This window comes from Mus caroli, unplaced genomic scaffold, assembly GCF_978045245.1.
Source record: "Mus caroli unplaced genomic scaffold, Mus_caroli_1 scaffold_2, whole genome shotgun sequence".
NCBI lineage: Eukaryota > Metazoa > Chordata > Mammalia > Rodentia > Muridae > Mus > Mus caroli.
This window is the reverse complement of record NW_028227257.1, coordinates 49,025,889-49,049,379: the sequence shown is the minus strand read 5'-3', so window position 1 is coordinate 49,049,379 and position 23,491 is coordinate 49,025,889. Positions and strand designations below refer to the sequence as shown.

Here is a 23,491-nt window from a genome sequence, read left to right as displayed (position 1 = left end):
GGTATTTTTCCCTGACATTAACTTTTCCTTTTTTCCTTTGTTTTTTCTCCTCTTTCCTTCTAATCTCTCCCCAGGTATTCTTCCCTGACATTAACTTTTCCTCGGGTTCAAGACCCGTGGAAAGGCCTGTATACTTATTTGGCGCACCATGCTTTCTCTTTTTTCCTGCTCTCTCTCCCCGCTTTACTTCTGATAGACTGTCTTGAATTTTGTCCAGAATTCTCCACCCTGCCTTAACCACTTGTTGACATGTGAAAAGAAATAAAAGGGCTTTTAACACTAGAGAAAGTTCAAGACTAGACATACCTTGTAAAGCTGTAACACGCGTCCCGTCCCCACAGTTCTGGTTCCGCTCCGTTCCCCAGCTGAAGAGTTCTGAACCCATGCCGGATCCTTCTCAACAGTCTGTTTTGCGGGAACACTTCATTACCACAGTTCCCCAGCTGAAGAGTTCTGAATCCACACCGGATCCTTCTCAACAGTCTGTTTTGCGGGAACACTTCATTACCACAGTTCCCCAGCTGAAGAGTTCTGAATCCACACCGGATCCTTCTCAACAGTCTGTTTTGCGGGAACACTTCATTACCACAGTTCCCCAGCTGAAGAGTTCTGAATCCATGCCGGATCCTTCTCAACAGTCTGTTTTGCGGGAACACTTCATTAACCGCTCCTTCCCCATGATGTAGTAGCTCCCGGGTTTCGGCGCCATTTATTGCAAGCTTTTTTGTTCCCCCTGGTAAGAACACGCTCAGGGCAACCGGAATCTTCTGCAGCACAAGCTTTATTGCTTACCCCATCAGGAGCCAGTGGCGAAGAGAGCCAGAGAGGGAGCCAGAGAGAGAGAGAGAGAGAGAGAGAAATGGCGGAGCCCTCTCCCTTTTATGGAGGACTGTCCTCCGCCTCGGACGTGTCGCTCCCTGATTGGCTGCAGCCCATCGGCCGGAGTTGTCGTCACGGGAAGGGCAGAGCACATGGCGTGGAAAGCTACCCCGGCACATGCGCAGCTTGCTTGTTTACTACTTAGAACACGGGTGTCAGTGCCATCAGCGCCATCTTGTAATGGCAAATGTGAGGGCGGCTCCTTACAGTAGCCCACTGGGAGACCTGCTGTATAATGACAGCATTTGCATAGGGAGCCCCATGAGACCCAGGGCTATAAACAAGATTTATGATTTCAGGAACACAGCCTGGGCAGTGGGAAGAGCACTGGGCATGCAAGGCCTAGAGACCACTGCTAATGTGCACCACTTCCCAGCCACGGTGCCCCCAGACACTGTGCCCCCCAGTTACAGTGTCCCCCCAGCCACAGTTCCCCTAGCCATGGTTCCCTCAGCCATGGTGCTCCCAGCCATGGTCCTTCCAGCCATGGTGCTCCCTGACTTGCTGCAGACAGATGTGCAAAGCTCTTTTAACGTTTAAAGGGAATGTCAAAGAATACATGGACTACTTTTGAAAAAGCAGCATAATATTTAGTTCGAGAGCTAGCTGTAATTTGAGTTATGTGATCTTTCAAGCTTATTTTTCTATAATTGATCTTAACCAAAAGGCCAGGAAGTGATTCCAGCTTCTATTTCTGATCAACTTGCTTGATTTTTCTATGCTCTTCTTACATAAGATAGAAGCTGTTGGTTGGGGCTATATAGTCACATGCCACATAACAGACACATATATTGTATACCACAGTGGACCCATAGACTATATCACTCAGTGATGGTGTAGGCATTTTAGCTGATGAAGTACTGTCTGTGATGTTTGCACAGTGATGGAATCGAGAGACAGAGCATTTCTCAGAACAGAGCCTATGTTAAGCACAGTCTGTAGCACGATCAATTCCCATTGCTTTCATTAGTGATTAGAACACTCATTGGTGCTCATTAGGGAGAAATGCAGTGTCTTCCTCTGAGTCTCTTTCTTTTTGAATAAATTGTCCAAGAAGCCTGACACCTGTTCCATTTAAAACAGCCAGTTCAGCTTCCAACTAAGTCAGCCAAGCCATGGGTATCCATTGACTTAGAAAAGGCAGGCCAGGCAGAGGAGCCCCTGACGGACTGAGAAGAGTTCCTATTTGCACAGACACAGTATGGGTAAATGTTGCAAAAGTGACAAGTGTTAGGTAAGCTGTTCAAAGATCACCTGGGGAGTGTAACTGACTGGCAGTCCCTCTGGCTTCCTCATGGGATTGTATTAGTGCAGGCTGATTCCTGAGAGAGTCAGAACTTCTCCAGCTGGCAAATTGGCTCCAGGGCTCCCCACTGGCTCAGCGAGTGTTTTCTCAGAACTATATCTAGGTAGAAGACTCCTCTTAACTGGTCTCCCCTTCTCCCTTTTCTCCACAGCCATCAGGGCTTTATTACAGTCTGATTCATCTCCTTGCCTTCTCTGGCTTCTTTCCCCTTTACCATTTGCAGACATTCCTTCTAATAAATACCTTGCCTGTCTGATTGTTTTGACATCTGCTTCTGAATAGACTGCCAGGGATACCCAGTGCCAGAACTGGTTCCTACAGGCTGGAGAGAAGAGTTTATGCCTTGATTCTCAATTCTGCACTCAATGACATGCTGGTAGCTTGAAAGATGTCCCGGTGGGAACACTTGGTACAATAGAAGTCAACTAATGATACACAAGTGGGCTTTTCTTTTCCCAAGTGAGCTGCTGGTTAGACGTTTATCAGCACGCCTCTGGTACAGACTCAGTACAAGTGCCCGTCTGTTGGCATATGCTTTTCATTCCACCAGTCAGGAGCCAGGGGTAGGCAGATCTCTATGGATTCAAGGCCAGCCTGGTACACATAGATTCCGGCACAGCCAGGGATACATAGAAACACTATCTCAAACCCACAAAAGGAATAAAAATTAAAAATAAAGTGTAAGCAATCACCAAGCAGCCTAGTGTGGTGGTTTCGATGAGACTGGTCCCTGTGGGTTCATAGGCCTGCATAGCCAGTCTCCAGTGGTTGAGCTGCCAGGGAAGGATTAGGAGGTGTGGCTTTCTTGGAGTAGATGCTGCTTCATTGGTGGAGGTGTGTCACTAGGGGTAGGCTTTGAGGTTCAAAAGACCACACTTTTGAACCCAGACAGGCCCAGTCTGTTTGTCTCTGTCTCTCTGTTTCTGTGCCTGCTGCTTAGGATCAGGACATAAAGCTCTCAGCTGCTTTTCCATCGCCATGCCTACCTCCATGCCACTATGCTCCCCACCATGATGATGATGGACTAATCCTCTGAAACTGGAAGCAAACTCCCTAGTTACATGGTCTCCTTTAGAGGACTTCCTATGGTCACGGTGTCTCTTCACAGCACTAGAAAACTGAGACACCTGAGTTAAAATCCTAGACTGAAAAGCTCAGGTGAACACTTGGCACTCACCTACTGTGTACAAAGTACTGTGTTCAATCTTCATTACTGGGAGAAAAACGTTTTGTAATAGCTGGCTGCAGGGTCTGAAGCCTCTAATACAGACCCTGAGAGACAGAGGAGGAGGACCACCTCAAGTGTAAGGTCAGCCTGGGCCACAGAGCAAGACCTTGTCTTGACAAAGCAAAAAGCAAACAGACACACATTCTCAGAATCAAACTAGAAACTCCCCAAATGTCTCCCAGGAACAGGATAAGTTAACAATTTGTCATAAAATTATATATACATATATATATTTTTTTTTTTCGTACAAAAGAATAAAGATAGAAAATAAGTGGCCTACTATTTTAAGTAATATGGCCGGATATCACAAATAGACTTCTTAGTGAAAGAAGCAAGACATAAAAGAACTCATTCTGTACAATTCTGTTTATACGAAGCAAAACCAACAACATAGTAAAGCGAATCTATGCGTACAAAGTCAGAAGAGTGACTCCTTGGCTGTGGTGGTGTGGCAGGAACAGGCTAGAAGAGTGACTTCTTGGCTGTGGTGGCGTGGCAGGAACAGGCTAGAGGAGACCCAACGGTGTCCTGACTCCTCTGCGTTCTGGTTATTTGTGTATTTTTACTTTGAGGAGTTCCATGGTTGTATGTATGTTTTACTTTTCTGCATTTATGTTATACTTTAGTACAGAGTTTTAAAAGGCATATTGTATAGGGTATTTGTAACCATGAGCCATTCTAGTGGGCTCTTTTGTGTGCACGCACAACTTCTTTTCTTTCTTATTTTACAAAGTCACTTTATAAAACAATTTTCATGAGTTTAAACCCATGAGCAGTATAAGATCACATGGATTCTGTGTCCAGTGGCCTTTGAAGGCAGGTTGCTTTGGAATTAAATACTTAGTCCATGGGCCCCTATCTTAGTTACTGTTTTGTTTGCAGTGAAAGGATGCCAATGACTGAGGTAGCTTATAAAGGAAAGCATTTAACAGAGAGCTTGCTTACAGTTTCAGAGGGTTAGTGCTTGAATATCATGATAGGGAGTCTGGTAGCACACAGGAAGGTATGGGACCAGAGCAATACCTAAGAGCTTACATCTGATCAGAAAGTTGCAGGCAGAGACAGAGACTGGACCTGGTGTGGGCTTTTGAAACTTCAGAACTCACCTTTGAGTAACACACCTCCTTCAACAAGGCTACACCTCCTAATCCTTCCTAAAAACTTCACCAACTGGGAACCAACCATTCAAATGTGTGACAACGGCCATTCTCACTCAAACCACCACAGGCCTGGATTCCCCAACTTCCACCCCTGGCCATTACTCTTACTTTGTTTGGTTTCCCTCCAGGAGTCCTGGAGTTCTTTTTTTTTTTTTTTTTTTTTTTTTTGCTTTATACACATGTTCATCACACCTAAGTAGACTTCAGTTTCATCTTGAGCATACACTCCTTCATTTTAAGAAGAGTCATGCTCTCTCTTTGGTTCTGAGGTCTTATAGCCAGCAAGGCCGCCACAGGTGTTGGGTGCACAGCACAAAGTTCTCCAGAGAAACCAGGAATGTCTTTCCAATGGCAAAGATGTAAAAAACCTTTTCTTCCACCCAAAAATTCTGAAAGTTGGAAGTGATTAATGGCCTGATTTTTCTCCCTTCCTCTTTCACTGCATTTCTTATAACACTCTCTTAATAAACCATTTCTTCAAATGATGCTTCAGGCTCCACTTTTGGAGACACTGTCTTAGTCTATTCTCTGTTGCCATTAACAGAATATCTGAAATTGGAAAAGTTGATTTGGCATCTAAGGATGCCCAAGACTATGATGTAGTGAGAAACTTATGTTTCAACCCACAATGGCAAGAAGCAGGTAAGTAAGTCTATTCAAAGAGAAGCAAGAGAAACCCAAGGAAGCTGAACTCACTGTATAACAACCTGTTCTCCTGGAAACTAACCCAGTGTCATGGGAGTAAGAACCCCGGTGGCAGAGGCATTAATTAACTCATCTGAGTAAGCACTACTCATAGGTCGTTTGAATGAGAATGGCCCTGTCTTAGTTATTGTTCTATTGCTGTGAAGACAGATCATGACCAAAGCAACTTACAGAAGAAAGCATTTAATTGGGAGCTTAATTACAGTTTCAGAGGGTGAGTCTATTATCATCATGACAGGAAGTATGGCAGGCAGGCATAGCACTGGAGCAGTAGCTAAGAGCTTACATGGGGATCTACAAGCAGAGGCAGAGAGAGCATGAGACTGGACCTGGCATGGGCTTTTGGAACTTCCGAGCCCACTCCTATCGACACACCTTCTTCAACAAGGCCATACCTTCTAACCCATCCCAAACAGTTCCACCAACTGAGGACCAGGTCTTCAATGAGCCAGTGGGGGCCATTCTCATTCAAACCACCACAGACCCCAGTAGGCTCATAGGACCCAGGTTCAGTTCCCTGGCACCTGTATGGAGGTTCATAACCAGGCAGTTCATAATGATTCTTCTATTTACAGCCTAGACTTAAAGCATTCCTGGTTTTGTTTGTCATTGGCAGTAACATTTCTGGGACCTGGAAATGGTTGCTCGAGGAAGGACCAGTGAAGAAAGGGTAGCGTGAATTCTGGGTACAAAGGCTTATGGAGTTGTGGTGTGAATGAGAAAAATCCTCATAGGCTCGGGTATTTGAATACTTGGCCTCCAGTTGATGGCACTGTTTGGGGGAGATTATGGAGCCTTTAGGAAGTGAAGGCTTGCTGTCTTTAGATCAGGCTTTGATGTTGTATAGCCTGGTCCCACTTCCTGTTATTTCCCTCTGCTACCTATGTATAGATAAAGTCTGATCTTTCTGTTTCCTATGTGCCAGGCCACCTTTATATTCCTGCCACGTCTTGTCTGCTGCGATGGACTGTATCCCTTCTGGAATTATAAGCCAAAGTAAACATTTACTCCTTAGCATGCTTTTCCTCCAGTTAAGATGCATTTTACGAGTGTTTTGCCTGAATGTATGTGTGTGTACTATGTGCATACTTGGTACACGAAAAGATCAGAAGATCTCATCTGATTATCTAGATCCCCCAGAGCTAGAGTAATGGAAGCTATTTATGAACCACCAAGTGGGTGCTGGGAACTAAACCTGGATCGTCTGCAAGTAGCTTTAACCTCAGGGCAGTCTCTCCAGCCTCCAACTTGCTTTTTCTCAGACATTTTAAACATAACTAATACATAGAGCTCAAAAGACATATTTTCAGAGGCCTGACCAGACATGACACATAGCTTACTATCTATGTGTATATTTGATTTTATGATCATACTGAATTCTTTCTTTATTCCTTTCTCTTCCTTCCTTTCCTTTTTTCATTCATTCATTCATTCATTCATTCATTCTTTTTTTTTTTTTTTTTTTTTTTGAGACAGGATCTTCTTCTACATAGCCCTGACTGGCCAGGAACTCACTTTGTATGCCAGGCTGGCTTTGAACTCAGAGATCCACCTACCCCTGCCTCCCAAGTGCTGGGATTGAAAGAGCATGTGTTACTACCCCTAGGTGAGTATTTTTGTTTGTTTTAAATTTATTGCTGTGTGCTTATGCTATGGGATGAGTATGGAGGCCTGAATACAATGTTGTGGAGTCAGCTCTCTCCTTCTCCCTTTATGTGGGTTTCAGGGGTTGAACTTAAGTTGCCAGTTTTCTTTACCCACTGAGCCAACCCTTTCTTTCTTTTTTTTTTATTATTAAAAATCTTTTAAATAGGATCTGTCTATTATGTATCTCTGATTTGTCCTGGAACTCACTCTGTAGACCAGGCTGGCCTCACAAAGATTCACTGGCCTCTGCCTCCCCAGTGCTGGGACTGGAGTCATATACCACCATGTGTAGTCTCACCAGCCCTTTCTTGATGAATTCTTAATTGGGTCTACATCACTAGACCTCTTGTCCTTGTTGAAAGTGAGTTACAGGATATGTTAGTTTTCTGTTGTGTAACCAGTCATTCCCAAACTTACTGACTTAAACAAGTACTCTTACTTATTTTGCTCATATCCTAGTAACTTGTGTTTGGCAAGGATTCCTTGTCTTGGCTATTTGATTATCTGGTACTCAAGTGAGAAGACTTGAGTGGCTGTAGACTAGAAAGGTTGGAGCACAGCTACCTTCCAGTATGGCAATTTCAGAAAAGTGGAATTCTTTGATGCCCCTGGCTTTCCCCAGAGCAAGTGTTCCGAGACAGCTGGAAAGAATCGTCAAGGTTTTGTGTGACCCAGGAATCTCAGACTGTAAAATCCCAAAAAGGCTTCCTCTCTTCATGGCAGGAGACAGTGTTAGCCTCTTTTGTGCTTCTGTGAGCAAAATGCCCTGACAAAAGCAACTTAAGGGAAGAAGTATCTATTTTGGCTCTTGTTAACAGAAGGATTTTAGTCTCTCACACAGGGAAGGCGTGGCAGAGTTCCTGGCAGCTGTCTGTGGCAGAGAGATGCATGGAGTGGAGGGTGGCTTACATGGTAGCAATACAGAATCAGGGAAAGCAAGGAGAACCAGAGGCAGGAGCATGCTCCAAGGCAGCTCAGCCCACAGGATTCCAAACAGTGCCAGAAGCAGGGAGCTAAGGGTAAAACAGGAGCCTGGGAGGCGGGGAGGGAAGGGGAGAGGTGGGCGGGATAGGTGAGATTCAATAGGAGACTTTGTAACCGTGTAGTCTACCGCATGACCATGGTAGGTCCATGTCTCCTGCTTCCTTCTTTCATCATATACAGCCATATGTAGAACACTGTAGAGGAGAAAGAGAAAAGACAAAGAAATGAACAAATGTGAAGACTGGAATCTGGTTTTGGAGCCCTGGGATAGCTGGGGTGAGGCTGCTGTGTATGCAGTTCAGCTCTACCAGGCCTTCAGGGGATGCAGAGTGAGCAAGGCCAGGGCCTGCACTGGACACTGGTGTCTGAGTATGGATGCACTCCAATTCTCTACTCCCAGGTTAATCAGAGAGGTTCCACGCATGTATGTGAGGTTTTCTTTGTTTTCCAGGACCAGGTGCCCAAACTCTCAAGTACCTGCATAAGTATACTCTGCACAGCCCAAGATTATGAGGCAAAGTTCTGATTAGCCTCTCTAAAGCAGGCTTCAAACATTGCCTGAAAGAGCAATGGGCCTCTCACTAGATGAGACATAGGAAAGATTTGTTCCTATTTAGATAATGTAGACATGATGAGAAATCTTGCTTGTCAACTTGACTGTATCTGGGATCAATTACAACACAAGCACATAGGCATTCTTGGGAAGAATTGGTTTTTACTTTTAAGACTAGGATTCTCTATGTAGCCGTGGCTGTTCTGGAATTCGCTCTGTAGGCCAGGCTGGCCTCACAGAGATCCACCTGCCTCTGCCTCTCAAGTGCTGGGATTAAAGGTGTGGGCCACCATTTCTTGGCCATGAAGAATGGTCTTAATCAGATTACCTGAAGCAGGAAGACCCATTCTGAATCTGTGCAGCACTTTCTCATGGCAGATCAGAGGACAGAGAAGAAGAAACTTGCTTTTTGTCTGCTTGTTCTTATTCTTGGAGGGAAGGTCATCTATCAAGTTTCTGCAGTGTTACCTCTCTGATATTAGAACTGACTTCGTTGGATCAGCAGTGCGATCTCCAGGAATCTTTTAGGACTCCAGCACCAAACTGGGACGGTGGAGTCCAGTCTTGTGGATCGAGCAACTACCAGACTCTGATCCTTTCTAGAGTGGGACAGCCATTGTTGAACTACTTGGACTGCATCCTGTAAGCCAACTTAATAGTTCTCCTATCTATCTATCTATCTATCTATCTATCTATCTATCTATTCTTTTAGTGGAACAACTCAGATGGCTAAAACAACCCAGATGGCTTCTTCACTCAGTGACTGTCCTTCCAACTATAAGCTTACCAGATTCATTTGCCTGGGACCTTTTCTCTCCATATGACCTCTGTATGAATCTTTCCAAGGTGGAAGAGCAGGAGAATCCCAGGACAACAAATAAACAAATACCTCCCAAACCAGACCAAGCAACAAAAGAAACAAAAAAATAAGATCAGAGCTGGAACTGACACGTTATCTCTTTACCATATCCTTCTATCGGTTTAATAGAGTCAAGGTCCAGCATACACTCCAGGGTAGTGGCCCATTGGGAAGCATGTATCATTGGGAGTAGGAGAGGCACTGGCGTTAGCAAGAAGGGTGTGCAAGCTGAGAGTGCTCCAGGTGATTCTGGGCTGTTCTTCAGAGAATATGGATAGGTCGTGGGGTACAAGATAATGCTAAACTTCTGCAGAATTTAAGGTACACATAGACCTGGTCTGCCACTGGTTCAATCCGCTCCCTATCAAGGAAAGCCTGGCTGTGTGTGCATTCAGTCGGTTACATATCTATTCATATGCAGGTGCTTAATTAACACACGTGCCATTTTGTTATCCCTAGTTTAGAAACGCGAATGCAGTTAAGTACTACTTCTTCAGGTCTCAGCTAGCAACACAGGACATCATTTGCCTTTTGGGTCCGGTTTCTCACCAAAATGGAGTTGGGGTTACAAGCTGAGCTTTGGAGGCGTCCAAAGGGTAACACTTACCATAGTCAGCTTGTCTAGCAGAGCCAGGCAGCCACTGTAAGGAGGTACTGGCTACCTCGTCGTAGTGCGGTGCGGAAAGCAAAGAGCCTCCGTAGACTAGGCGATGCTCATCCGCGTTAAGACCCTGGCATTGAGCAGGTCTACACGCTGGGCACGCCGGAAGACCACGGCCCTGGCCCCGCCCCCCGCTCATGCCAGCCCCGCCCCCGCCCGACGCACAGCCGGAGCCCCGCCTTGAGTATGGACCCGCCGGGCCACCGTCGCCCGGCCCCGCCTAGCACGGCCAGGCGAAGGGGAGCCGGCGTGCGGGGTGTGTATGTGTTCGCTGGGCGCCGGCTCAGCCCCAGGAAGATGGTGGCGGTGGCGGCGGCGGCGGCGACTGAGGCGCGGCTGAGGGGGAGCACGACGGCGACAGCAGCGCCCGCGGGCAGGAAGGGCAGGCAGCACCGACCCTGCACCGCGACAGGGGCCTGGAGGCCGGGGCCGCGCGCCCGGCTGTGTCTCCCGCGGGTGCTCTCGCGGGCGCTGTCCCCGCCGCCGCTGCTGCCGCTGCTCTTTTCGCTGCTGCTGCTGCTGCCGCTGCCCCGGGAGGCCGAGGCCGCTGCGGTGGCGGCGGCGGTGTCGGGCTCGGCCGGAGCCGAGGCCAAGGAATGTGACCGGCCGTGTGTCAACGGCGGCCGCTGCAACCCTGGCACCGGCCAGTGCGTCTGCCCCACGGGCTGGGTGGGCGAGCAATGCCAGCACTGCGGGGGCCGCTTCAGGTGAGTGCGGGTGGGGAGTGCAGGCCCAGCCTGACGTTCCAGGCCCAAGGCTGGTACAGGGCTTGAAATCGCGAGGGTAGGGCTTGCCCCACTGTGTTTGATGATCGCTTGCCTCCTGGAGGGATGAATGTTCATTTGGTGGCCTTGGGGTCTACCTGTGGTGGAAGATTGAGAAGGAACGGGAACACTCGGGAGGCATTTGTTGCTGTGGGTTAGATTTGGGTCCTGAAGAGTATAAAAGCCCACCTCGAAAACGGGCTTATTTAGGATAAGCGAGGTATCAAGGAAACGGTGAGTGGGTGAGTTCTTCAGCACTGCCTTTGATCAGCCCAAGAGATTGGAGATATGAGTGTCTGGAAGAAGTACAGCCGAGGAAGTGACATGTTGGGTGAAAATAGAAGGTAGGGTTGGGTTGTAAGATTTCAGGGATAAAAGTACCATTGATTGTTGTTCCAAGGAAAGTGAAGAAACTAGTTTTTGGATCCTCACTGTTGGCATATTGGAACGGGGTTGTCTAGAGAGGAGACTCCTATTAGCCTTAGATTCTCCACAACATGCAGTTGGCTTGGTTTGGGGCAGAACCTCTTGGAGAGATCACTTATTAATTAGCTTTTATCTATTATTTGCTTCTGTTGTGAGAGAATTTTTGGATAATGCACACAGGTAGATTCATCATCCAGAGTTTGATGTGGTCCACAAGAAGTTAGGAACACAGCAAGGGGAAGTTTTTGTACACAGAATCCGAAGTTATAAGACCTACAGTGTCATCCATATCTCGGGCAGATATTTGTTGACTGGGTTCCCCATCTGACGTGGGAAAGTGAGGGAATGTGAACGTGGTGTAGGATTGATTCTTGCTAGTGTTCTAGTGAGGGCTGACAGGCAGTCAACAAGGAACTAGACAAAAGGAATGAGCAGGATAATTTCAGATAGTAGTAAATGCTAAAAGCAAAATACAAACAGGTGGTCAGTCTTACAGGATTCCGATAAGTGGTGACATTAGAAGCCACTCATTTGAGTGTCATTTGATCTGAGTGAGGCCTGAACCTGGCATAAGAGAACCTGTGGAAATGAAGGGGCAGAGAGTGTGTGACTGGCTAAAAGTAAGCAGAGAAGTCTTGGAGGAGGAGGTGACATTGAATTTGAGCATGTGAGGTTAAGTAGGATTTGCAAGCATGAAGTTGGGGAGAAGAATTCCAGATGGAAAAAAAAGATGCAGACACAGTGGTAGGGTCCAGAAGGTGGAGTTTTGCCAGTGCCCCTGTAGTAGAAGAGAGTTGTAAGGGAGAAGTTTGGAATATTAAAGTAATAGATCTCTGTCAGATCTTCTAGGGGACTCAGAGATCAGTGACAAGATGAACTCTTAAGTTTTACAATGGAGAAACCAAGTAACCTCAGCACCAGTGTTTTGGGGGTTGGTCTAATAGTTTAGGGTCTAATAGTGTTGTGATTTTAGGCTTCGAGATACAGTGGTAAACACGTTGTATGTAATTTTATTCTTGTAGAACTTAACTCTTCGTTTGGGAGTAAGAAATACCATAATGGAGCTGGAGAGATGGCTCAGTGGTTAGAGCACTTGTTGCTCTTGCAGAGGACTGGGGTTAGGTTCCCAGCACCTACATGGTGGCTCATGATCATTTATGACTCTAGTTCCAGGGGATGTCATGCCGCCTTCTGATTTCAGGCACCAGGCACACATGCAGGCAAAACACTTACACAGGAAATAAAAATAAATAGTTTTAATTTGGAACTTACTCTGTAGGCCAGGCTGGCCTCAAACTCACAGAGATCAGCCTGCCTCTGCCTCCCAAGACCTGGGATTAAAGGCATGTGCCATCCTGCCCCCTTAACCCGCCCCCCAATAAATAATTCTTTAAAATTACTTAATTTTAAATCCAGTAATCAATATATTGTAATTTTGCATGATTGTGGAGGTGAGGGCAGCGGTAGAAGCCAGCTCCTTTCAGAGTGAGACTAAGATTCATCTTTCTGTTGAGATACTCCTGAGGGGCAGGATGGGGGATGAGTTGGACATCAAGATAGGTTAGAGGGGAGATCCAGTGTCCATAGTAGAGAGAGCAAAAGGGACCAAGACTGCAGAGAGAGGTCGGTGCAGTGCTATGCCACATAGAGGTAGGAAGTGGATTTAGGATTTGACCTTTCACCAAAGAGCAATGGGATGCAACAGGTCACTCTGTTTTCATGAAATTATAGACTTAGAGACCGGAACCAGAAAGGGAATAGCCTTAAAGGTCAGTTGACTTTAGATGCTTCCAAGATCAGGGGGATTGATGGAGGGACCTTCAAATTCTGAAAACCTGTGCTACGGGCATGAGATGTTATGGGCAGTTGATAGAGACTGCTGGTGTAGGTCAGAGCCAGACACCACTGCTGCTGGTAGAGACGAGGTAGATATTGTGTGGTAGTATAGAGATAAAATGGTTAGGTCTCTCTTTCCGATCGGTTTGTTCTTGGACATGAGAACACGATAGTGAGGAGAAAAGGCTAGCTCTTACTTTGGGTGATTGAGAGGCACAGGGACATAGGTAGGGCTAGGCTGAGATAAGCTTAGATTTATATACAGAGTTTGGGGAGTTTTCAAGGTATGTGCCTGGCACATGTTCCTTGTTGGTTGAGGTTACTTACCTGTAAGAGGGCTTGCCAGGGAGAGAAAGAGATCTGAGTGTCTGCATGAATAGTTCAGAGAAGAGCCTTTTAAAACAGGACAGGCACTCCTGATAGTGCCTCAGCTACTCTCATATGTAAGTGACTGTCACAGACATTCCCTTTGAGCTTGTGCTCATTAAGGCTCAATTAAGACTGCCTCTGACAATACTATTATAGTAAGTGGCTTCTAGAATTGTTAAAACAATAAAAGGCCAGGAGTTGTAGCACACACCTATAATCTCAGAACTTTGGAGGTCAGGAATTCAAAGTCACCCTTGGGTGACATAGCAAGTTTATGACCATTCTGATCTTTATGAGTCTATCTTAAAAAATAAAAAATGAATAAAAAAAAAATAGGGCTTGAGAGTTGGCCCATTGGTTCTGAGTCCTGGTTGGTGGCCTCTTCTGCTCCATGGATGCTATGCAATGTGTAGTGCACAGTACAAATAAAATAAGTCTAAAGGAACTGAAAAAATAGATTATATATTTCCTGACAGGACATCTGTCTCACGCCTATAATCACAGCTGTTGGGAAGCTGAGGCTGGAGGAACAGTTCGAGGCAAGCTTCGGCTACAGAATAAGTTCAAGAGTAACCTGGGGCTACTTGGGCTTGTCTCCGAAACCAAAATGAGCGAAAAGGAGCAAGCTAGAGTCTTTGGGAAAACTTTAGTTGACTAATTTTTCACCGAGAGTGAGTAACGAGTTAATGTTGCGTTTGCTTACCGGATTGATATGTGTCCTGGGTTTCCCTTCTTCACCATCAACTTCTCCCCCTCCTTTTCTTCCTCCTCTTCCCTCTTCAAGTTAAACTAAGAGGCATTGAATGAATACATTTTTTGGCTTAATTCTTATTCTCAGTGATATGCTTACTCTTGACTCGAGAGCCTCAGGCATGCTAGGCAAACACTTTACCATTGAGCTACATTCCCAAGCCTGCCATTTTGGTTTAGATGGCATCAAGTCATGGCACCTGTTTCTGTGCACACTCGTGCATGTATGCAGAGGTCAGGATAACTTGGTTTTGGAGCTTGATCTCAAGCTGTCAAGCTTGTATGTCATGTGCTTTTACCCACTAAACTATCGTGCTGGCCCAGGGTTTAAGACTTATTTATTATGTAAGTCCTGTGTTAGAGACTGTAGGGTTTTGTTTTTTTTGTTTTTTTGTTTTTTTTGTTACTTGAAAGGAATGTAGGATAATGAAGCATTAGATTTTACTAACACTATCACTGGGTTCATTGTATGCCTAATTTAGGCAGGGGTATAGCACTTTATCCTCAGGAAACTCAGGATGTGGTATAAAATTTGAATTATTTTATGTGTATAGTAAATCACTTTTTTTCCTAAATGAATGGTTATAGAGAATAAGTTAATAGTATCAGTTCAATAAAAATAACTATAGCTGAATGGTTATTAAGATAATACACTTTAATTTTTATGTGAATCTTCATAATTCAGTGATCATCATTTTCTATTTGTGATACTACTGTTAAAATTTTTCTTACGAGAATAAATATACCTCTATTAACTTAAAGGTTAAATATATTAAGTATGTTTGTGAAATTAACATACATTTAATTCTTTAAGTTACTTCTGTACCAAACTTGGAAGATTAAAGGGAAAAACCTAGATTGGGTCTGTATAATTGCCTGCATTATTAAGACAAACTTCCTGGAGAAGAAAGCACTTACTGGCATTGGTTTTGTGGCAGTGTATGCTTTCACAGTAGTGATGGTGGTCACAGCATCGTCTCCCTTCATTTCAAGTATTTTTCCACTTTTTTTTTTCAGGTATTATGCCAAATGTCTTTTAGAAATTACCCCTTAATTCTTAGTGTTCCCATTTCATAGGTAGGAAAATTGAGTTTGAAGTGGGGAGGGGGTTTAAAGGTTGCTGCTTGTGTATGAGTGCAGGGTGTTTATATATAGGCAGACATGCCTGTATATAGGTCAGAAGACAATCTTATGGAGTTGGTTCTTTTCCCAGGTGGGTTCTGAAAATCAAATTCAAGTTGCCAGGCTAAGTGGCAAGTACCTTCACCTACCTTGAAGTATTCTTGTTTTGTTTTTTTGTTTGTTTGTTGTTTTGTTTTTTCCTATCTCCATGCTGGGGATGGGACTCAGGGCTTTTTATATGCTAGGTATGTATTACCACGGAGTGAAACCTAAGTACAGAGTTTGTAGATGTATTGGATAACTTGTTCAAGGCCATAGAACTTGGGTGAAGTTGGAATTTGAACTTAGGCCTTATGTGATTCTGAAATCCTGCTGTCTGTGATACTGTTTGGCTTTTCATTTTTGTCTGAGTCCAGTTACTTTTGCAAATGATCTTTTGGTAGGACTGTCTTGATTCCAGCAAATGCCTTGAAAAATATAGGAAGCAAAATAGATTTCTATCCCAGCAAATGCTTTGAAAAATAAAGGAAGCAAAATGGGTTTTTATAATAGGAAAGATAGCATAGTACCTTAGTTGCTAGAACTGGCTGCTGGTCTGAGGAAGCAAATGCCCTTGTAACAGAGAGGGAGCTCTGAAAGTAACAGTTGCCGAGAATGGCAAGTCAGGTTCTTTGTAGGACTTAGGAGGTGATTCTTGCTGTTAACTTGGAGCCCAGCTTGTGTTCTTATCTTCCGTGTGTGTGTGTGTGTGTGTGTGTGTGTGTGTGTGTGTGTGTGTGTGTGCTATTTCAGAGTTTGGAAGAGAGCTTAGGGCACAGCCCATAGTAACTGGTGCTGAGATTTTCCTGTACGTTACTATTTGTGGATTGGTCTGATACAGCTTGCTATGTAGACTAGGCTAGTCTCAAACTTACAGTAATGCCTCAGCTCAGCCCTTCAGGTGCCGAGATTGCAGGTATGACTTACCATGCTTAGCTAAGTCTTTGTAATATAATTCTTGGGACTCTAATGAAAGTCACCTTTACCCATATAACTGATACATATTTCTTGTCTTCTGTTTCTCCGGCACCTCTCTATCATTTCTGTCATTTCCTGGCATCTTTATTGGGATGTTTTGTTGTCAGCTCCTCCTGAGCTGAGCCCAACACCAAACAGACTTCATATCCCCATTGAAAAGAAAATAGTCAGCTTTGGCTACACGTGACTTTACTTCCAAAAGAGGGTAAAAATCCTGTAAAAGGGGCTGGGCGGTGGTGGCGCATGCCTTTAATCCCAGCACTCGTGAGGCAGAGGCAGGTAGATTTCTGAGTTCGAGGCCAGCCTGGTCTACAAAGTGAGTTCCAGAACAGCCAGGGCTCTACAGAGAAACCCTGTCTCAAAAAACCAAAAAAAAAAAAAAAAAAAAAAAAAGGAAACAGTCCTTTCTTTCTCACTTTTTTTCTTTTGTTGCTCTTTGTATCTGTCTAAAGTTTTATTAGTCTCCTACTGTCTTACCTGCACCTGGACCTTCACCTTATTGCTAGCCTGTCTGTGCTGTAGCCTACATAATTGGTCTCTCAGATCTGCAATGTCCTCCCACATGTTGTCATACAATCTCTTAAAAATGTGCCATTGTTATACTCAAAAGGTTTTTCTTTTTGCAGGGTCCCACTCTGTAGTCCAGGATAGTCCTGAATTCCTTGTGATCCTCCTGCCTCAGCTTCTCAACTATTAGGATTCTAGACAGAGCCATTGTTACTGGCAGAAAAATCCTTTTACAGGATTTATTTATTTATTTATTTATTCATTTATTTATTTATTTATTTTGAGGCAGGGTTTCTCTGTTTAGCCCTGGCTGTCCTGGAACTCACTCTGTAGAACAGGCTGTCTTGAACTCAGAGATCAGCCTGCCTCTGCCTCCTGAGTGCTAAGATTAAAGGCGTGCGCCACCACTGCTCAGCAAGTATGCCTTTCTTCTAAGTGGAACTCACTCTGTAGAGCAGGCTGGTCTTGAACTCAGAAATCCACCTGCCTCTGCCTCCTGAGTGCTGGGATTAAAGGCATGCGCCACCACGCCCGACCCCTTTTACAGGATTTTTACCCTCTTTTGGAAGTCAAGTCACATGTAGCCAAGCCTGACAATCTGAGTTTTATCCATAGTACCCACACAGTGGAAGGAGAAAATAAATGCTGGCAAGTTTTTCTCTGACCCTCCACACATAGGCAGTGTGGCAAACGTTTGGGCCCCTCTCCCCAATAAATGAATAAAAACTCAGAAAAGAAACCAGATTCCTCTTAGCTACAGAATGGCCTTGAACACTAGGCTTTCATCTCTCTCTCTCTTTTTTTTTTTTTTTTTTTTTTTTTTGGTTTTTCAAGACCGGGTTTCTCTGTATAGCCCTGGCTGTCCTGGAACTCAGTTTGTAGACCAGACTGGCCTCGAAATCAGAAATCCGCCTGCCTCTGCCTCCTGAGTGCTGGGATTAAAGGCGTGAGCCACCACGCCTGGCTTTTTGGCTCTCATCTCTTTATGTGTATCCTTTTTATAGACAAACCCTTCCACTTTGTAGGTTTTTTGTTTTTAGTTTTTTGTTTGTTTTGTTTTTGGTCTCTGCTGAATCCCACGTTTACTCCCTCTCTGTATATCCCCTCACCCCCAAAAAAGCTGGGGACTGAACTCGGGGTCTTGCCCTTCCTAGGCTAGCTTTTTTCCAGTGAGTTAAACCTCCAGTCCATTTTTAAATGGCTTTTCTGGGCTGTTTTTGAACTTCCTGTGTAGCCTAGGATGGCCTTAAAATGCTGGTCCTCCTGCCCACTCCTCCCAAGTACTGGGCTTGTAGGAGGATACCAGATCTTATTTTCAGTTACTTAAAGAATTTTCCTTTATTTTTGACACAGGGTACCACTGACTAGCCCTGGCTAGTCTGGAACTCTGGATCAGGTTTGCCTTGAGGCCGTAGAGGTCCTGTGCTGGGATTAAAGGTGTGTGCCACCTTGCCCAGCATATCTTTAGTTCCTTATAGCAGTAGCTGGCTTTCCTGACATTACCTTCTTTTCAATTGAGCCATCAACCTGTTCAATTCATAAGTTATCTTATGAATGGTTATTATGCAGGTAGTATATGGTGCTGGACTAGAATGTGTTAGAAAGATTCAGTCTTTTGCGGGCTCTGATAGACAACATCAGAGAGGAAAGGACTTTGAGAAAATCTACGAGTCTGAGTGTGATTACTCTCTCTGAGGAAGAAAGATATTGCAGCAGGAATCAAGAGTTTTTGCACAGGCAAAGCATGGGTTATCATACTTAGTGCCTTCATTTCCTAGTGTGTTATTACACTACACGCTGCTGGCTTGTCAACGGGTTCTCTCATAGTTCTTGAGGGTGCATGTCTGAAATGAGGTAAAAATAGTGCACGCCTACTTCTGAAGACTGGAGAGAATATGCTCCATGCCTCGCCTTAGCTTTCGGAGGATCACAATCGTTGTCACTCCGTGGCAAGCTTAGTCTCTGCCCCCATCAGTCATTCTTACATGGTACTCTGACACAGAATCACATCACATGTACATGTATGACCTTTTCCTAATCTGATTGTATCTGCAAAGAGCCAAAAATCACACTGACAGGTAACCAGGGTTAGGGCTTCAACATACATTTTTATAGGACAGAGTTCAACGTACAGTAGTTAATGGAGATTGTTGAAGAAGCCAGTGTTTATGTGCACCCGGGGTGGCGAATGGAGGTGGATTGGAAGGAAAGGAGACTAGAAGGTGACAGTGACCTTCTATTTTCCCTTCCTAAGAGCCTGCAGCTTCAGGGTGTGTCCTTGACTGAGGGTACCCACCATTGAGGCTGCCAGTTTTTGGTTGTGATTGTTTGGAGACTGGCATGTGACCTAAGCTGTCTAATGAAAGGGAGTCTCAGGACTTGCTGGAGACTTCTCCTCTGTGGGGTTTATGAAGGAGATGCTTTGTCTTTTCTGTAGTGACGGGCTTTAGAACAGATGCAGCTAACAGTGCTGTGTGGACAGGAATTCACCCCAAATCAGGGCACATTCCAGAGGAGGGAGGATGGCAGAGGAAACAGTGCTTTAGACCCGACTTAGTGAACCTCTGGGCCAGGCCGCTCCCAAAGCCATACCTTCTGAGGTTGTGAGGTACTACAGTTTCTATTCTTCTTAAGCTTTAGACTTGATATCTTGTCAATTAAATTGAAAGTTCCTGCTATGTCAAGTTTCATAGGGAGGGAGGGCTAATCAAGTAGGATTGCTCAGTGCCTGATACTATGTAACACATTATCATAGGTTACTTCTCTTAAAGGTTCCCAAGATAGTCAGATAGTTTTGTTTACTACAGTATAGAGGCATGAATATAAAATACAGAAGAGCAGGGTATATTTACCACTAAAACAGGTTTTTTTTTTTTTTTTACTAAGTATGACTATGGATTTAATACAATTGTAGCTTATCTTGAATTAAATACAGAACTGACTGGCTGGACAGACATTGTATGTTAATTTTTGGTTTTAATATGAAATTGTTTTCAGAAGTAAAATGAAGCTGCGGTTGTACTTTGTGAAATGCTTGTGTCTGAAACTGGTTTCCCTTAAACAGACCTCTGCGGCCCTGCTTTTCAAGCTGCAGCTTCCTTTCCTTTTCCCCTCCTTACACTTTCAAATGAAGCAGGGCTATGGACTTGACATTTTCTAGCTTTGGTTTTTCTTCTTAGGATTGCTCTCTTGTACTTTTTTTCTTGTTCTGTTATGCCACATCTTTCAGTTGCTTTTCTTTCTTCCTTTTTTTCCCCTCCATTCTCCCTCCATTTCTCGAGAATTGGAGTTTTGTGTCTCTGGCTATCCACAACCTCTTTTCCTTGTCTGTGGCATGTGAGGCAGCCTTCTGAGTGCTGGGGTCTTAGGCATGCACCACCATAACCATCTGGGACATTAACTGCTTTTCTTTTATCATTTGAGATCATAATTTGATTTTAACCTTTCAATTTGTAATTCTTCAAGCCTTCAGATTTTTTCTCTCCTCCAAGTTACTTTTTAAGTGAACATTAGATCTATGTATCTGCATATTTACTTGTTTAGAATTCTTTATTTTTCATTTATAAAAATTAAAGTCATGGATGAATTGCATATTTTACTTTAGAATTTGAATTGACTAACATATGGTAGTTATTAAGTGAATGAAATTTTCATTTAATTCCTCTTGGTCTTTTTTGTATTCTTTTTAAAAGAAGTCTTTCTTTTTGGCAGTAGTTTACCCAGCTGCAGCTTTTCTAAATTATCTTTTCTAAGCATGCTCTCCCTAACGCGTTGGTATTCCTCACATTTCGACTTCCTTACTCTTCCTTTAAAGCCCCCCTCCCTGCCATGTGTCCCCTGACATCCGTTATGGCATAAACTGCAGGACTTTTCTCCTCCTCCCCTCCACTGTCCTGCTCAGGGCAGCTGCTAAGATTCATAGCTTGCTGACTCTGGGCAGATTTCTTTTAAACTCAAATAAAATTGTCCTTGAGCTAAAAATTAAGTGTGTGTGTGTGTGTGTGTGTGTGTGTGTGTGAGACTGTGAGTCTGTGTAAGAGTATGTACACATATGCATGGGTGCCCAAGGAAGTCAGAAGACGTTGGATCCCTTAGAGCTGGAGTTGCAGGCAGCTGTGAGCTCTGATGTGGGTGGGTGGGTGGGTGCTGGGATTTCACCTGTCCTCAAGAACCATCCATCTTGCAGTGCCATTTCCTCCCTGTCTCTGTTGTGTAATCATGTTATGTGTTTTGTTGTTTTGAGTTAGAATCTTACTGTTTAGTTCTGACCTATAACTCCTATGTAGACTGGCTGGCCTAGAACTCACAGAAATATCCTGCCTTTTTGTCCTGAGTGTTGGAATTAAAGGTGTGCACCACCACACCACCACATGCTAGATCCACACCCCATCTGCCCCCAATTGAAATAGTCTCACTCTGTATTTCAGGCTGCCCTTGAACTCTGTATGTAGCCTAGGCCAGCCTGCAGTACTGTGATAACAGGCATGCACTATAAATCTTGTAAAATAATTTGTTAATAAGAATCATAATTGTGCTGGTTAGTTTTATATCACCTTGACACAAACTAGAATCATCTGGGAAGAGGAAACCTCAAATGAAAAAATGCTCCTGTCTTAGTTACTGTGCTTTTCCTCTGAAGAGACATCATGGTTAAGGCAAACTAAAGCTTATACGAAAAACATTTAATTGGAGCCTTACTTACAGTTTTAGGGGGTGAGTCCATGACCATTGATTGTGTCAAGAAGTGTGTTGGCTGGCAAGTAGGCATGGCACTGGAGCAGTAGCTGAGAGAGAGATACTAGACCTGGCCTGGGCTTTTGAAACCTCACAGCCCACCTTCAGTGACATACCTCCTCCACTAAGGCCACACCTTCTAATCCTTTATAAACAGTTCCACTGACTGGGAACTAAATGTATGAATCTATGGGACCATTCTTTTTTAAACCACCATAGCCCCCAGCCAAATTGGCCCATGGGGAAGCCTGTGATGGATTTTCTTGATTGATGATTAATATTTACTGTGGACAGTGCCATCGATGGTCCTGGATACTCAAAGATCACAGGCTGAGCAAGGCATGAGGAGCAAGCCAGCAAGCAGCACTCCCTCCTCCCTGGCCTCTGTATCACTCCTGCCTCTAGGTTCCTACCCTGACTTTTCTCAGTGATGAAGTGTGATGAGGAACTGTAGGCTTAAATAAATCAATCCTTTTCTCCCAAGTTGCTTTTAGTCATGATGTTTTATCACAGTGATTGAAAGCCTAAGACAACACTGTAGGTTTGGGGGTTTGTTTTTTTGGTGGGGAGGGGCACTGAAAATTTAATCTAGGGATTTGCACATGCTTAAACAAGTACTCTGCCACTGATGTATATGTCCAGTCTACAGTGTACATTTTAAAGCTTATAATGATGCAATATAAAAGAAAATTGAGTTTTAGCTTTTAAAATATGTTTTTCATTTTAATGTGCTTTCAGTTATGTAAAGAAAAACAAGATTTATGGATAATTTAAAATGACATTTAATTTAAGATCAGACTGGACTTGGTGGCACAGTCCTGTAAGCCTATGTACTTGGGGCCTAAGGCAGAAACATCACAAGTTCAAGGGCTTCCTGTCTACAGAGTGAGTTCAAGGTAGGTCTAAGCAACTTCAAGGAGAACATCTCTTCTCTCTCTATGTGTGTGTGTGTATGTGTCTGTCTGTCTGTCTGTCTGTGTCTGTTTGTCTGTGTCTGTCTCAAGTTTGAAGTGGAAGGGGGCTGTAGTTGGGGCTGTACCCGACTATAGCACAGTGGTCCTGTTGCTTGCATAGCAGGTGCTTACCCTGGGTTTGATTCCCAGGGCCACAACATTTTTTTTTGAGATTAAATATTTATTGAAGTATTGAATTTGACTGTTTCTCCTGTTAAAAATAAGTAATTTTCTTGTTCTGATAGGCTTTAAAAATTATCTCATATTTTTTCCTTTAACCTAAATAATAGTTTCCAAGTATTTGTAAGCACTTCTCTGCTTACAAATAGCACATTTCCTATTTTTCCCCCTTTCCCTGTAAATGAAAAGACCAAGCCTGCTATAATTGTTACTTTACTTTCCCTTGCCTAAAAAGTATTTTATTTCATTTATTATTGTATATGGATATGCACATGCCATGACAGTTGAGCAGAGGTCAGAGGATAATGCTGTGGAGTTGGCTCTTGCTTTTTACCTTTCTTCTTTCATTTAAAATACTAGAAGTGTCTTACAAAGCTCTAGAAGATTGTGGTCAGAAAGCGTGGCAAAGGTGATTGTGAGGCAAACTTTTGAAATGAGATTGATTTATGGTCTTCTGTAACTTGTACTTGAATGTCATCATGTTTCTCTTTAACAAATGTCATTAGCACACTTTGGCTTTTGAACCACTGCTTGACAAACACTGACAGCATCGATGAAAGTATTTGCTTGCTTAAAAGTGATCAGATGTTTGGTGCGAGGTCAGTTCCTGGAGTTGATTTGTTTTGTTTTGAGCCAGGGTCTCATGTAACCAAGGACCTTGAGTTCTGACCTTCCTGTTTCTACCTTCTGAGTGCTGGAATTACAAGGAAGTGCCACTGTGGTATGCCATTGTAGTGTTTTAAACAAGATGTCCCCATAAGTCTTGGTAATGGGATTATTAGGATTATTAGGAGGTATGGTCTTGCTGGAGGGAGTTAAGTCACCGGAAGCCAGCTTTGAGGTTCCAAAGG

At 44.0% G+C, this 23,491-nt stretch overlaps 1 protein-coding gene and 1 long non-coding RNA gene across 3 annotated transcripts in view; one reads left to right on the top strand and one right to left on the bottom strand.

Moving 5' to 3' along the window:
• Positions 1 to 6,721: 6,721 nt before the first annotated feature.
• LOC147005814 (uncharacterized) lies at positions 6,722 to 10,097 on the bottom strand. The gene is made up of 2 exons (XR_015046200.1): positions 9,929 to 10,097; positions 6,722 to 8,103 (listed from the first exon to the last, which is right to left on the bottom strand). It is a non-coding gene; the product is annotated as an uncharacterized LOC147005814 (long non-coding RNA).
• A 100-nt stretch (positions 10,098 to 10,197) lies between these two features.
• The window catches only part of Atrn (attractin), a 121,621-nt gene continuing 108,327 nt past the window's right edge, over positions 10,198 to 23,491 (top strand). For both annotated transcript variants that reach the window (XM_085834097.1, XM_021156919.2), the window contains exon 1: positions 10,198 to 10,689. In XM_085834097.1, the coding sequence (XP_085690223.1) occupies positions 10,280 to 10,689 (410 nt within the window). In that variant the 5' untranslated portion in view covers positions 10,198 to 10,279. The remainder of the gene's footprint in view (positions 10,690 to 23,491) is intronic.